At 37.9% G+C, this 16127-nt stretch overlaps 1 protein-coding gene across 10 annotated transcripts in view; it reads right to left on the reverse strand.

Moving 5' to 3' along the window:
* TIA1 (TIA1 cytotoxic granule associated RNA binding protein) overlaps positions 1-16127 on the reverse strand; it is a 45455-nt gene that overhangs the window by 4382 nt on the left and 24946 nt on the right. For 2 of the 10 annotated variants that reach the window (XM_066267329.1, XM_066267328.1), the window contains exons 3-11: positions 14353-14451; positions 12898-12952; positions 12693-12725; positions 11386-11473; positions 8210-8285; positions 1706-1814; positions 1216-1311; positions 1021-1105; positions 542-665 (exon numbers count right to left, since the gene is read on the reverse strand). In XM_066267329.1, the coding sequence (XP_066123426.1) occupies positions 542-665; positions 1021-1105; positions 1216-1311; positions 1706-1814; positions 8210-8285; positions 11386-11473; positions 12693-12725; positions 12898-12952; positions 14353-14451 (765 nt within the window). Of the gene's footprint in view, positions 1-285; positions 391-541; positions 666-1020; positions 1106-1215; positions 1312-1572; positions 1815-8209; positions 8286-9122; positions 10139-10203; positions 10223-11385; positions 11474-11978; positions 12588-12692; positions 12726-12897; positions 12953-14352; positions 14452-16127 lie in introns of those variants that run through there. The other 8 variants (XM_066267331.1, XM_066267330.1, XR_010730307.1 and 5 more) reach the window with 7 other exon arrangements.

Below are 16127 nucleotides of genomic sequence, written 5' to 3' on the forward strand. Positions count from 1 at the left end.
TAAGAAAGATACAAAGATTACTTATTTCTATATTCAGTTTACTTAAAGAACTTATAGTTTAGAATTTTATGCCCATTTTGATGCTCCATTTACAATTCCCTCAAAGAAACCTCTGTGGGATCAAGTTAACCACTATAGCTGCCTAGAAAAACAAAAGCAGAAAAATGCAAAGGCCCTAAACATAAATACAACAATATTTTTGTTTCAATCAAGTCAACAATGCTTGTGAGTTCTCCAAGTATGTGAATAAATCTACCAAGTACGTATTAAGAAAAAATTTAATACCCTGTTAGGTTTGTCGGAGCATTTTAAAATCCACTGTGTATGAGTCAATTGAGGCGGTCACATTCATCATGTCACCACTGCAATCCATGAGCCATCACTCTGGAACTATAATACATGTAGGAAGAGCCCTTATATACTATTATTTTAGTATGAACTAAAAACTTATTAACATGGATTATCAGCAATTTCATTTAAAAATAACATTATTATTAGTATTAGCCCAGTAGTTATTTTGCAAAGTCAAGAACCCTCTCACCTGCTGTACGGGATTTATCATATCAAGAGTTTCTTTGCCCCAGTAGCATTTCACAACATGACCTTCAATGGTAGTTCCATTAACAGAAACAATTGCATGTGCTGCACTTTCGTGGGAGTTGAATCTGTTGAAAACAATATTGAGAATCACCATTATAAACTGTTTAAAATAGTTAAAAATATTATTTTTAAAAATAAAGTTGGGCCAGGCAGTTCATATAAAAGAATCAATAGAATGGCATATTCTCTTGTTTTTTTTTTCAGCGCTCTTGTATTTCTGGAGAAACTTCTTTTAATAGAGAATGTTTTACTGGTTTTGTGTTGGAAGAAGGGAGCTATTACAAAAACAGTGGCAAATATGCTAACTGCTAGAGAGAAATTTTTATTTCTTTATAACTAAGGTAAATTTTTAAGAAAACCACTAAGTTAAATATCTAAAACAAATTTGGGGGAAAAGAGTTTTTTTTTAACCACTCCTACCGAACAAATGAATATCCTTTATCTGGAAAGACTCGAATTTCCATTATTTGTCCAAATGGTGAAAAAGTTTGACGCATAAGTTGTTCTGTTGGACAAAAAATAAAAACACATTAAATTGTATTAAAATTCTACAAATATTAAGACTTTCAGTTTAAAAATTAATCTCAAGACGCCATACAAGTTAAGCCCCCGTACCTGTTAGCCCAGAAGTGACACCTCCACAGTACACAGTACAGTTACTAGGACTGGACTGATTTACAACCTCATCATACGACAGCTGTTTGGTGTTTGCTGGAGATGAAAAGTTTTATATTTTTAATTCGTTAAATAAAATGTTCAGAAAGAAAAATGCAGCATTAACTACACTACTGTAATGGTAATATTTACCTTGACCAAAATGCTTATATAAATATAATACATATTACATTTGATTAAAGATTAAACCTCCCCCAAGAATGTCTAAAAAATTACTCAATATTCTCTATTGAATAGGAGACTTGACACAAAAGATACTACTTATTATTTGTAATTACAAAAATGAAAACTAAGTACATTTTAGAACAGTAGTCTTGATTTGCTTCTCATCTATTTCTGCAATAAGTCTCCGGGAACAGCTCTAACATTTAAAATCTAGTGTATTTTCCTCCAAAATTCCACATTTCCTTTTCTTCGCCAATACACCTACACTCATATGTACTCTTTGGAGCTGGAGGCTTTCGGGTTGCCCAGTTAGTTCTTATTTGTCTTCCACCAAGCCACTGGCCACCCATCTGCTGAATGGCGTTTTCCGCATCCTGTTCCACACAACATTAGAAATGACAAAGAAGCAACTATTAGTCACTGTGAAAAATCTGTGAGCAGTAGAGAAAACTCATGTTTACTTTTACAAATGTTTTTTGAATGAAAATGGTTTATGAAATAACACAATATATGATAGGTCACTTAAAATGCAATGGTGCTTCTAAATTATCTTTTAGTTGAATATCAGACTTTAGTAATGTTAATCACTTGAAAAAGTTCAAAGCCTAAAAGCCCTTCTAAGGTAGCTACTATCAAGTTCATGTAACAACTTAAGACTATTATGGATGGAAGCCTCACTTTATACAATCCAACAAGTTTGTTAATGACAGTATTTCAATTCTCATTTCATCCAATAAATAATACTTAACAGCTATCATGTCCTAGATAGCAGGTCAAGTGCTGGAGATATGTTAGTGAATGAGGCACACATGGTCTCTGCTGTCATGGAGCTTACACTAGGAGGTGGGGCGGGGCAGCAAATTACAAATTGTATATGCCATGAGAAACAAGTAGAGACAGAGATTATGGACATGGGGATCTACTTTAGGCAGCATGATTAAGGAAGGTCCTTTTGAAATATCTGAACTGAAATTGAGAGGAACAGGAACTAGCCAAATCAAAACAGGGAAGAAAGCCCTGGTATAGGGGAAAGCATTATAAAGTGTGTCAAAGCAGCAAAGAGATTGGTTTGCACCTGAAAGAATGTGAAAAATAACTAAATTTCAGTGGAATCTAGTGAGCAAAATGGAAGGGTGCCAAAAAACAAACAAACAAACAAAACTGAAAGATTTTAAGTAAGAAATTATCATGATCTATATTTTTAAAAAGCCATTCTTAGTGCTAGAATGGTTTAGGGAGATAAGTAGTAAAAGGAAAAAGATATTTTATGTAACCAATATCCTAAATTTTTAAACGTTGGTCGTCAGGACCACTACAGTAGCAGTGAATGTAATCTAAAAGTCAACAGAATTGAGGGTAGAGAGTCAGAGTAAGTAAAAGGAGAGGAATCAAAGATGACTCCTAGGTTCCTGCTTGGGCAGTAGGGAGGACAGTGCTAGCATGTGCAGAAATAAGAAGGCTGGGGTGTGTAGGAAAATGGCCAGAGATTGAAATGCTGCCCTGAAACAAGTCTTACGTGCGGACTTTGGAATGCCAAGTCCTACGGGGGCTGAACGCTGCCCTGGCAAGCACTGGTAAGATTGTTAAATGGAAGCAGCTAATCCCTTTAGCCATTTCCTGTATACCTTGAAAGGTTTTAATCATCATTCTCTGACCTGAACCCATGCTCTGCTAATTTAACCCATGTTCTGCTAATTTCTTTGGTGATTCAAGAAACGAGTAAGTATGATGAGGCTGTAGAGATCTGGGCTCTCAATTGTAGAGGCTGGCAGTTCCCTGTACCTATCTTTTCTTTATGTTGTGTCTTGTGTGTTTTTTCTTAAGTTCTGCAGTGCCTTCCTTTCGGGCACACCCATTGCTGTGCTGGTCTCAGAAGGGAGGAAGGAGTGGAACAAATTTGAAGAAGAAACAAAGAGCTCCACTGAAGACACACTGAGAAGTCTATAAGACACATAAATGAAGACTATTTATTTATATGTGTGGAGCACAAAGATATAAACTGAACTGAAGATATAAATTAAAGTCATGAAGAAAGACTAAGAAAAGAAAACACACTGAGACAGAGCCCTGAAAAACAGCAAAATCTGAAAGTTGGGAAAGGAAAGGTTGCCAGCTAAGGTGACTAAGGAGTAGCTAGTGAAGAAGAAATCCACAAAAGTGTACTGTCAGAGTCAAGGAAGCAAAAGTCAAGAAGTAAACTTGAAAACAGTAGTGTTTGACCCAGTGGTAGAGTATCAACCTGGCATGTGGAAATCCTGGGTTCAAGTCCTGGTTAGGGCACACAGGAGAAGTGACCATCTGCTTTGCCTCTCCTCCTCCTTCTCTCTCTCTCCACGGCTCTAGCGCATTGGCCCTGGGCCCTGAGGAGTCTTCACCTCAGGCACTAAAAATAGCTCAGTTGTGAGTATGGCCCCAGATGGGCAGAGCACTGGCCCCAGATAGGGGTTGCTGGGTGGATCCCAGTAAGGATGCATGTGGGAGTCTATCTCCCCTTCTCTCAATTGAACAAAAACAAAAAAATAGAAAAAGCAAATGCTGCCTGACCAGGCAGTGGTGGAGTAGAGAGAACATTGGATGGAGACGCAAAAGACCCAGGTTCGAGACCCCAAGGTTGCTGGCTTGAGCATGGGATCATAGACATGACCCCATGGTCACTGGCTTGAACCCAAAGGTCACTGGCTAGAGCAAGTGGTCACTCACTCTGCTGTAGCCCCCCGGTCAAGGCACACATGAGAATGCAATCAATGAACAACTAAGGTGCAGCAATGAAGAACTGATACTTCGCATTTCTCTCTCTTCCTGTCTGTCTGTCCCTCTGTCTGTCTCTGTCTCTCTCTCTCACACACACACACACATACACACAAAGCAAATACCTAGTTCACTCAAATTTTCTCAAATAGCATTAACACTAAAATCTTATATGTATCAACCCTCTAAGGAACTCAACACTAATTATGGCATCAGCCCAATGTGTGAGGTATATTTCTACCTTCTCTAACTATACTGCTCACCAAAATTAGGGGATATTTCAAAATGAATATGAAGTGATAAAATATCCCCTAATTTTGGTGAGCAGTATTATAATGTGATTAACAGTAAAGCTTTCAGAACCAACTACACTCTCAGTTTTTATTTTCTCATCTCACAGATAAAAATCTTGTAATTGGTAGAGGGACAAATATGATAGATGGTAGAGCCTTTATCTTTCAAGTCTCAATATCCTTTACCATTTCTAATTTTTCTTCTAATATGTGAGTTCTTCCTGACCTGTCAGGCCTACACATTTTCTTCACAGGTTTTTCTACTTTCTTAGAATACACTTTCACTTCATAAGAGGAAGATGACAGTTATAATGCATTGCACTTAAATAATCCTACCACAAGATACAATGTTCCTGTGCAAAATGCTGAGACACAATGGTACTCTACATTCCCTTGCCTGAACTTGTAAGCCAAGTAAAAATATTTTTAGGGCAGATTTTTTATTTGGAAAGTAAATTTTGGGCAAAATGGTTGCAAGATGCTATAGCAAACTACTGGAAAATAAGGGCTCATAGTGAGGAATAACCAGACATTAGTTCTCATGTAAGTAGACACAAGAACTAGAAATAACGAGGCAGTTTGACACTACTTGGCATAACTACAAACAGATGTATTTTTAAAAACCCAGAAGAAACCAACACAATAACTGATGCTCATACATTTAACCTGAAGACATCAAGAAGTAATAAATCTATTTCAAATATTCCATTCACTAAAATAAGAAAAGCCTTTCTCCCAACCACTCCTCAAACTTTTTTTAATTGATTTTAGCGGAAGAGGAAGGGAGGAAGGGAGGGAGAGTCAGACAGACAGACAGGAACACTCATCTGTCCCTGTAAGTGCCCTGACTGGTGATCAAACCGGCAACCTCTGTTCTTCAGGATGATGCTCTAACCCAGGGGTCCCCAAACTTTTTACACAGGGGGCCAGTTCACTGTCCCTCAGACCACTGGAGGGCCAGACTATAAAAAAAACTATGTACAAATCCCTATGCACACTGCACATATCTTATTATTATTATTTTTTCTCTTTTCTTCTGAAGCTGGAAACGGGGAGAGACAGTCAGACAGACTCCCGCATGCGCCCGACCCGGGATCCACCCGGCAGGCCCACCAGGGGCGATGCTCTGCCCCCTCCGGGGCGTCGCTCTGCTACGACCAGAGCCACTCTAGCGCCTGGGGCAGAGGCCAAGGAGCCATCCCCAGCACCTGGGCCATCTCTGCTCCATTGGAGCCTTGGCTGTGGGAGGGGGAGAGACAGAGAGGAGGGAGGGGAAGGAGTGGAGAAGCAAATGGGCGCTTCTCCTATGTGCCCTGGCCGAGAATTGAACCCGGGTCCCCTGCATGCCAGGCCGACGCTCTACCGTTGAGCCAACTGGCCAGGGCACATATCTTATTTTTTAAAATTATTTTTATTTATTCATTTTAGAGAAGAGAGACACAGAGAAAGAGAAGGGCTTAGGGAGGAGCAGGAAACATCAACCCCCATATGTGCCTTGACTAGGCAAGCCCAGGGTTTTGAACCGGCGACCTCAGCATTCCAGGTCGATGCTAGATCCACTATGCCACCACAGGTCAGGCTGCATATCTTATTTTAAAGTAAAAAAACAAAACAGGAACAAATACAATATTTAAAATAAAGAACAAGTAAATTTAAATCAACAAACTGACCAGTATTTCAATGGGAACTATGCTCTTCTCACTGACCACCAATGAAAGAGGTGTCCCTTCCGGAAGTGCAGCGGCTCAGATAAACGGCCTCAGGGGGCCGCATAAGGCCCAGGGGCCATAGTTTGGGGACCCCTGCTCTAACCAACTGTGCTAATCCAGCCAGGATAGAAAAGCCTTTCTAAAATACATTTCACACTATCAAAAACTCTTAATGGTTCATTCTAAGGCACTTACACAGAACGTACGGTATATCCGTATTTATTACTGGCAAAAAAATAGTCCTAACAGATGCAATACAAGAAAACCCAAGGTTAACAAAACCTTAGTGTATACTCCAAGATAAGGGCATATCAATTTTCTCACTCTTATATTTTTGGAAGTTATCTCTGCATTTAACTGTTCCGAACCTTGAGTTATAACAGTGAAAAATTTAATTACTTTTATTAGAATTTGTAATATATTTACAAGATTCAAACTTCAAACCATGTAGTACAGCGAGAAGCTTCCTGCTCTGTCCCATTACCTACCCCCAAACAGGAAAACCTGAACAAAGTTCTTGTTAATGAGCAAAAGAACACACACACACTTGCACATCACACATATGTTCTCTTACTTTTTACACAAGTGAGCTTTTCCACCTAATATATGGAAATCTTACCATAATCTTTAGTATTTATTTATTTATTTATTTATTTAATTTTTTTTCTGAAGCTGGAAACAGGGAGAGACAGTCAGACAGACTCCCGCATGCGCCCGACCGGGATTCACCGCTCTGCCCACCAGGGGGCGATGCTCTGCCCATCCTGGGCGTCGCCATGTTGCGACCAGAGCCACTCTAGCGCCTGGGGCAGAGGCCACAGAGCCATCCCCAGCGCCCGGGCCATCTTTGCTCCAATGGAGCCTTGGCTGCGGGAGGGGAAGAGAGAGACAGAGAGGGAAAGCGCGGCGGAGGGGTGGAGAAGCAAATGGGCGCTTCTCCTGTGTGCCCTGGCCGGTAATCGAACCCGGGTCCTCCGCACGCTAGGCCGACGCTCTACCGCTGAGCCAACCGGCCAGGGCAGTATTTTTTTAAATGGTACAGTATTGCATAGAATGGAGGACATGCCACAGATTTTATCCAGCTGCCACAAGAAATATGAGCCTTTCTTTCTTTATATACCCTACTCTCACCTCTCATTTGATAAACTGCACTGTCCTTTCTTTTCTCTGCAAAAACCAGAAATTTGAAGTCAATGCAAACTGCTATTCAGCAAATGTTGGCTGAATGAAAGAAAAGATGAAACATTTCAAAAATATTAACGAACAACTTAAAAAGTCCCTATGGGGAGCATTTTATTAGCTAATTTTAATTACCATGGGAATATAAAACAGGGAGATAATGAATTAAATATATAAATTAGATTTACAGTATCTATCTTTGGCTGGTAATTTATTTTATTTTATTTTATTTTTTTCTGAAGCTGGAACCGGGGAGAGACAGTCAGACAGACTCCCGCATGAGCCCGACCGGGATACACCCGGCACGCCCACCAGGGGGTGATGCTCTGCCCCTCCAGGGCGTCGCTCTGCCGTGACCAGAGCCACTCTAGCGCCTGGGGCAGAGGCCAAGGAGCCATCCCCAGCGCCCGGGCCATCTTTGCTCCAATGGAGCCTCACTGCGGGAGGGGAAGAGAGAGACAGAGAGGAAGAAGAGGGGCAGGGGTGGAGAGGCAGATGGGCGCCTCTCCTGTGTGCCCTGGCTGGGAATCGAACCCGGGACTTCTGCACGCCAGGCCAACGCTCTACCACTGAGCCAACCGGCCAGGGCCCTTTGGCTGGTAATTTAAACACCTCTATTTTCTATATTCTGAAAATAATTTATCAGTATGTTGTATGCATTGGTACTAAATAAAAGTGGAATAAATGACCAAACAGGAGAAAGAACATATCCTTTAGTGAGGGTGTTAATTATCAGTAAAATTAACAAATGGCAGATGAAAGAAAAGATTATTAAAACATAATGAATATTTTAATTCTTTGCTCTTGAAGCACTGCACATGCATTTTTTATTGAGCTCACCCATTTGTTGAAAAAGGAGACAAAGCCATATCCCTTAGACTTTCCTGTTGCCATGTCTTTTACCACTCGGGCGTCTCTGAAATCAGAAACAATCAGAATTTTAGGTTTGCAAACTCTCCTATGAACATCAAGTGACAATTTCATACACAATTCATTTTCATGTTTCATCTTCATTAAAATGAACCTTTAATACAAATTCACCTTTTATTTTATAAAATTTATGTATTAGCAAACGAGGCTTAATTTTGTAAACATGCAAATCAATAACTTCTTAAACATGTATGTATATATTATACAGAAATTGCCTCCCATTTCAAAAAGTTTAAACTTTTAAATATTAAGCATGGTGAAGACAGCTATTCAGATGAATTACTTAGCCATTTATATGGTTCACAGGCATATTAGATGAATGACTTTCTTTAACCATGCAATTTATAACTTGACACCATATGCTACCTGATCATTAAAAAATTAAAATAGAAAACTGGAAACTAAGAGAATAAAAAAATTGAACATTCTCTAAATTAAGTAAATTATTTTCTCACATCAATTCATACCCCCCCTCCTTTTGGACTACTGGTAAATTCTGAGAACTTGGTATTTTCAGAAATGCTAAATAATTGAAGAAAAATACTAGATACACACTTTAGTTTTAAACTATATATGAAAGGACTTTATACTGAATTTTAAAGTAGCAATCATAGACGACTGATTGGAAACTATACGATATAAGAACAAAATTTTAAAAAGTCAGAAAGTAAAAAAGCACGCCAACATTTATCCATTGTGAACCGTAGCTTGTAGTTAGCCAGGGCAATTCTGTCCATTCTTCAGAGATACTCTGCAAAATAACCAGAGCCCTATTATTTGAGATTGAGTAAAAAACCCAGCCATGATAGCTAAAACTCCATACCTCAAAAAATTGGACTCAAATTGTGCTTCACAGGCAATCTGCTTTTAAGTTAGCCAGGTATGTCACAATGCTTGTTCTCTCAGGACACATGAACAAAACAGGCACTTTCACAACAAAAACCCAAGTCAGAAAGCCATGCAATATAATTTTATATTAAAGTATACATAAGCATATTTTGATCAATTTTGAAGTGATTTATGAAGTGCTTAAGGTCAAAATGATAGAGGTAGTGGTAAGAAGGGAAAACGAATGCAAGCCACTTCTTAATCTGTAAAAATACTTATTATTTGTATGGTACACATGCATTAATTTGGTAGCTGTTTTACTTATATACCAAAATTTGTTAGATTACCCTAAAGTCAAGGAACAGGAAGAGTTTACTGTATTAATTAGGGGAAAAAAAGTACTGTATTCATTATACTAAATGTTTTAATAGGTTGCCATTTACTGAATATCTCTTATAACTCTCTGTTGTAGGATTTCTACTGAGACTATCATAAGAACTTTTCAATATATAGTTATCAACTTCTTTAACAAAAAATAAGGAATTGATGCTTGCTACCCCACTGAAAATGATTCTTTAAAATTTAGGAACACACTCCTTGGGTAGCCTAAAACCTAAACATTATTTATACATTAACTCAACCGAAGGTTATAAAACTCAAGACAGGACCTTACCCAAGAAAAACTAATATATACATCAATAATCATGGTTGGCCATAATAAAATCTACGGACTATAATTGTGATACTAACATATTTAACAAAAAGATTATTTATCCATGATTTAAAAGCCATGAAATTACTAAAATTTGAATGTCATTTAAATTCACTGATTGTTAAATAATCATTATCTAATCCCAAACTAAAATTCCCATTTTTTCAGAAAAGTTACTTCAATCAAAATTAAAGCATTTAAATAAAATAGCTATTTAATCTGTTAGAAAATTTTCTTCCTAAAGTTAAGTTTCAGGAAATGTTAGCCTTGAAATATATTTAATTCTTACTATTTCTGAAAGGATTTCCTAAAGAAGCAGCAGCAAATATCTAGATCAGGGTTCTTTAATCCTTCTTTAGTCCTTTAATGGTCCTATGACTAATCTGAAAATAGATAAAACTTACAAAGATACTCTGAACCAAAAGAAAAACAAACACAGTATTTTGCATATAGAGATTTTTACAGCTTTGAGAGGCCAAGGGTTAAGACAGTTCAGTCTAGATATCTGAAAGCAAATTAACCACCATCAAAATGCTGAGATTAAAGGGAACAATAAAAAAATTAGAACTTATTTTTCTAATTAGTTCTCATAAAAGAAAAATGTCAACTAACAGAAGAGTCCATTTATACACCTTAATCTCACCAACTGCCTTTGAAGTGGGTCCTTTATTATGGCATGTTCATCATCCTACCAATGAACTACAACTCTTCAAATGAAAACTGTCCCAAAATTTACCACCAATACTATCTATCGGCATTTACTTTTCTCCTCACCTCATCTTTGCTGTTGGTCTGTTCATCAAACCAAACCAAAGCCAGTGTTTCCTTTTTGCTTCAGTTAAGACAATTTACTATACTTCTAACTGGAGCAACAATAATAAAGCAACCAGAAACCCTAAAATATTGTTTTCTAAATTCAATGATTACATGTAAGAAGGTACTATAATCAAATTATTATTCTTAATCTATTATGGCGTGTATTTTTAAATATTTTTATATACTACCTTGAGTAATTAATAACAAATGCAAGCAAGACAGCTCTTCACAAAAAACTAAAAGGCATTATTATTGTTATTGTTGTTCTTAACAATAACAACAAAAGGGTAGATACCTTGGAATTAACATTTAGTAACTACTTCTGGGGTTAAAATGAGGTTTCTTTTTGTTAAAACATATTAATACAAAATGCATGGTATCATAGAAGTGCCCAAAAGGTCTTAATTCCTTAGCCACAGCACTTTACTAAAAGATTATAACTAAGCTAGCAAAACACTTTATATACGAAACAATGTGCACAATAGTAAATTTGTCTCTTAAAAGCTAATGGTAATTGAAAAAAAAAGATTCTAAGATAATTGAAGATCAAAGACTAATTAATAAATGGGAAAATAATCTTTGGCTCTTAGCGGCTTGAATAGTCTCTTAACAATATACATTATATTCAAGTGTTAAAATTAATGTCCAAAATACACAATAAAATTTCAAGGTACTTCTAAGTAAGATTGTTTCTAACTGAAAGTACTTGACTTTATCTTCTGTTACTTACGATATTCTTCCAAATGGTGCAAATGCAGCTTTTATATCTTCAGTTGTAATTTCTGGACTGAGATCACCAACAAAGACATGGAAATGATCTTATAAGGGAAAGGAAGGGGAATTGAAAAGAAAAATAAAATTTTAGAATTTAAAAAATACTAAAATGTATTCAATAAAGTATTCTTAAAATAATTTATGGAGAATAGTAATATATAAAATACTATCCTAGATCTATACAAATCCTATCAATTTTAAACATAATGAATCAAGGTGACAATATAGGAAAGATTATCCTAAAGACTGATATATCTAATTGAAAACTGACAGTTACATATCTGCTTACAGCCAATTCTTATACTGGTCTAAGAAAATAAACTAATATATAACAAATTTTACAAAAAATAATAATGATTTAATTACTATTTTAATAGTAATTATTTACAGTTAATGAGTTTACCACTATATGAAAACTTTACAAATTAAAATAAAATAGTGGTATTGAGTTACCTAGCCTAGTTTGCCTCAGTTAACATAATTCACTGAAGCTAGCTACATGATATACTTGGTTTAACCATATTTTGTGAAGAACAAGCAAAGAAATACCTTGCATTGCAACAGTTTGATGTTAAAGTATTTGATAGTTTTCTCAAAAGCCAACAGTTTTGGTTGCCCAGACATTACATCATTCAGTTTATGTGAATCCATGTGCATGTGAACTAAGACTGAAGGCAACAGAATGAAAACAGTAATCCCTTCACTTTATATTAGAGCCACTAAAAAAAGCATCGGAGAGAAATAACGACCCCATGTGAAGTTTTTTTTTTTTTAAGACAATGCTCAAGAAAAGAAACACTTAAAAATACACAGACTAGTTAGATCAACACTTTAAAATAGACATATATTTGACAAAGTATATTTGGAAAGAAAAGTTACCCCTACTTGGCAGGCCTTAAGCAACATATTGGGTTGCCATTTGGGAAACAGTGTCAGGAGCAACTCAAGCAATCGGAAGATCTGGATATGGAGCACAGATCGTGACCTCAAGGAAGCAGGGTATCTTGCCCTTTAGTTGCTGAAAGTATTTCTAAGGCATCAGCTGCCTCCAAGAGGGTCAGAGAGCTTGAAATAGCATCAAAGTAGTGGACAAGCCACACTTATTCAACACTGGGAAGAAGGGGGGGAAAATATTGCCAGAGAGACAAATAGAATACAACCTCCTCCCTCCCCCACCCCCCCAATATCAAACAAAAAAATTCAGGTGGTTAGTGAATACCCTTTTCAAGAGATTTCATTTTATGTTTAAGAAGATACAATTACCTTGTGAACGCTGTGTGCTGACAACGGTACTACCTGATGACAAAGATTAGATTTGTTCTTAAATTTATTAACACAAACACATTCAATCATATCTTAGGATAACGATCAAAATATTACTGCAAACATGTATGATGTTTATATGCTTTACAATAAAACTACTGTGTACAATAAAAACAAATGTTCGAAGAGTATAAAATATACTTACTGCTTGTATCTTTCTTTTGACTGCTGGGGGTTGTTGCCCAATTCACTTTGACTTCCTAAAAAAATTTTTCTACATTTATATTCCATAAAAATAAAGCTCAAAACCAGATATTACAATATTTGCATCTATAAGTACAAAGGAAGGTATATGAGAAGAAACAGACACCAGTTCTGGTACAGTTTTTTACTTTTTAAAAATTTTTATTTATTGATTGATTTTAGCAAGACAGAAAGGAAGAGGAGGAAGGTGGTGAGAGAGAAAGAAACATCAATCTGTTCCTGTATGTGTCCTAACCAGGGATCGAACCTCTGCGCTTCAGGATGAAGCTTTAACCAACTGAGCTATCTGGCCAGGGCTAAGTTTTTTACATTTTAATCCAGGGGTCGGGAACCTATGGCTTGTGAACCAGATGCGGCTCTTTTGATGGCTGCATCTGGCTCGCAGACAAATCTTTAATAAAAAAAATAATGTTAAAAATATAAAACATTCTTGCCTGACCAGGCAGTGGCGCAGTGGATAGAGCGTTGGACTGGGATGCGGAGGACCCAGGTTCAAGACCCTGAGGTCGCCAACTTGAGCGCGGGCTGATCTGGCTTGAGCAAAAAAAAGAAAAAGCTCACCAGCTTGGACCCAAGGTCACTGGCTCGAGCAAGGGGTTACTCGGTCTGCTGAAGGCCTGCGGTCAAGGCACATAATATGAGAAAGCAATCAATGAACAATTAAGGTGTCGCAACGAAAAACTGATGATTGATGCTTCTCATCTCTCTCTGTTCCTGTCTGCCTGTCCCTATTTGTCCCTCTCTCTGACTCTCTCTGTCCCTGTAAACACACACACACACACACACACACACACACACGCACATGCACACAAAAAACCCCCACAAAAATATAAAACATTGTCATGTATTACAATCCATTCATTTCCTACCGCTCATGTTCATGGTTGCGGGTGGCTGGAGCCAATCACAGCTGTCCTCTGGGACAACACCAAATTTTTATTGGATAATGCATAACGTACACGGGTCATTGTATGGCTCTCACGGAATTAATTTTAAAATATGTGGCGTTCATGGTTCTCTCAGCCAAAAGGGTTCCCAACCCCTGTTTTAACCTATACTTACCCAAAGAATGTTGTCAAATCCTAATCTTACATAATTCTCTGTTAATATTGAACCAACCTTTCTTATCTAAAGTACCAATGAACATTTGCCCTTTATTTTTCTCCATTAGTATCCAATGTTCCAAGAATTTCATCCAAGCTTGAGTAATTCAATAAATATTTTAGTATTTACCATGTGAAAGGCACCAAGAACATGCCCTCTAAAAGCTTCAACCAACTTTATAATAATAAAAGTGATATTTTGCAATAAGGTGAATATAATACTTCTAAAAAGGAAACACAACTGTGCAACTTAAAATTTCCAGTGCAAGACACTATTAATTATGACAGCTTACCTTACCCATTATCTTCCGCCCATTCATAGCAGCTAATGCTGCAGCTGCATGACGATGTTCATAAAACTCCACAAAACAATATGGATCATTTCCAGCTGTCTGTTGAAAAAACACAACAGCCAATTTTAGGTTTTATACTATTTACCTTAAAATTATAACATCTCAGCTATCAGGCATAGAGAATGGAGGGTCTATTCCACAAATAAATCTTTAGATAAGGAAGTAAACACATTTTTAATTTTTCTTAGAGAGAGCAGGGAGAGAGAGAGGGAGAAGGAGAGGGAGAGGGAGAAAGAGAGGGAGAGGGAGAGGGAGACAGAGAGAGAGAGAGACATGGGAACTTTGAGCTTTTCCTGTATGTGCCCTGACCAGGGATTGAACTGGCAACCTCCGTGCTTTGGGACAATGCTCTAACCAGTTGAGCTATCTGACCAGGGCTGAAGTTTTTTTTTTGTTTGTTTGTTTTTTTCATTTTTCCGAAGCTGGAAATGGGGAGGCAGCCAGACAGACTCCCGCATGCGCCTGACCGGGATCTACCCGGCATGCCCACCAGGGGGCGATGCTCTGCCCCTCTGGGGCGTCACTCTGTTGCATCCAGTCATTCTAGCGCCTGAGGCAGAGGCTACAGAGCCATCCTCAGCACCCGGGCAATCTTTGCTCCAATGGAGCCTCTGCTGCGGGAGGGGAAGAGACAGAGAGGAAGGAGAGGGGGAGGGGTGGAGAAGCAGATGGGCGCTTCTCCTGTGTGCCCTGGCCAGGAATCGAACCTGGGACTCCTGCATGCCAGGCCGACGCTCTACCACTGAGCCAACCGGCTAGGGCCAAGGGCTTAAGTTTTTAAAAATTTATTTTTAGAGAGACAAAGAAAAGGAAGGAAGAGAGAAGAAAGGGGAAAGGGAAGAATTTATTTGTTCTTTCACTTAGTTGTGCATTCGCTTGTTGCTTCCCATATGTGACTTGACCAGGGATCGAACCTGCAACCTTGTCATTGTGGGACAACACTCTAACCAACAGAGCTAACCAGCCAGGGTGGAAGTAAACACTTAAAAATGAGCTATTTTTCTAAAAAGCTACCTTCATCAACAAGTTATACTATACTACTCTATATAATTTAATCTTTTATTAATAACTAAAAGTTCTAATTATGGACAAATAAATATATAGCTACATTCTCCTCATCATCATATAATACAATCTTTTTGTTAAGCTACAGAGGTTAAGTATAACTAGAATCCTGTTTTCAAATGTTAGTGTTGGCTTTTAATGACTTTTCTGCCTCTTCTCTGTGATATGTTACTTTTTATTGGTATAAGTGTATATATTCTTGCTGCCTCTGAGTGGCAGAAAATCTCAACCAACCATCTTAAACTTGTTTCTAAAATATAAGTAAATAGGCTCTGAAAACTGAAGAGGTTCTCTGGTAAGTAAAGTTTTAGAATAGGTTTTAGAATTTGAACTTTCTGACTTTTTTTTAGTTGTTTAGTAGACTTTTAAAAATTCTCTCTTGTGGCTCTGGCTGGTTGGCTCAGTGGTAGAGCATCGGCCCAGCGTGTAGAAGTCCCGGGTTTGATTCCTGGTCAGGGTACACAGGAGAAGCACCTATCTGCTTCTCCACCCTTCCCCCTCTCCTTTCTTTGTCTCTTTCTTCCCCTCCTGTAGCCAAGGCTCCATTGGAGCAAAGTTGGCCTGGGCACTGAGGATGGCTCCATGGCCTCTGCCTCAGGCGCTAGAATGGCTCTGGTTGCAACAGAGCAATGGCTTAGATGGGCTGAGCA

The sequence above is a fragment of the Saccopteryx bilineata genome, chromosome 3 (genome assembly GCF_036850765.1).
Source record: "Saccopteryx bilineata isolate mSacBil1 chromosome 3, mSacBil1_pri_phased_curated, whole genome shotgun sequence".
Lineage (NCBI taxonomy): Eukaryota > Metazoa > Chordata > Mammalia > Chiroptera > Emballonuridae > Saccopteryx > Saccopteryx bilineata.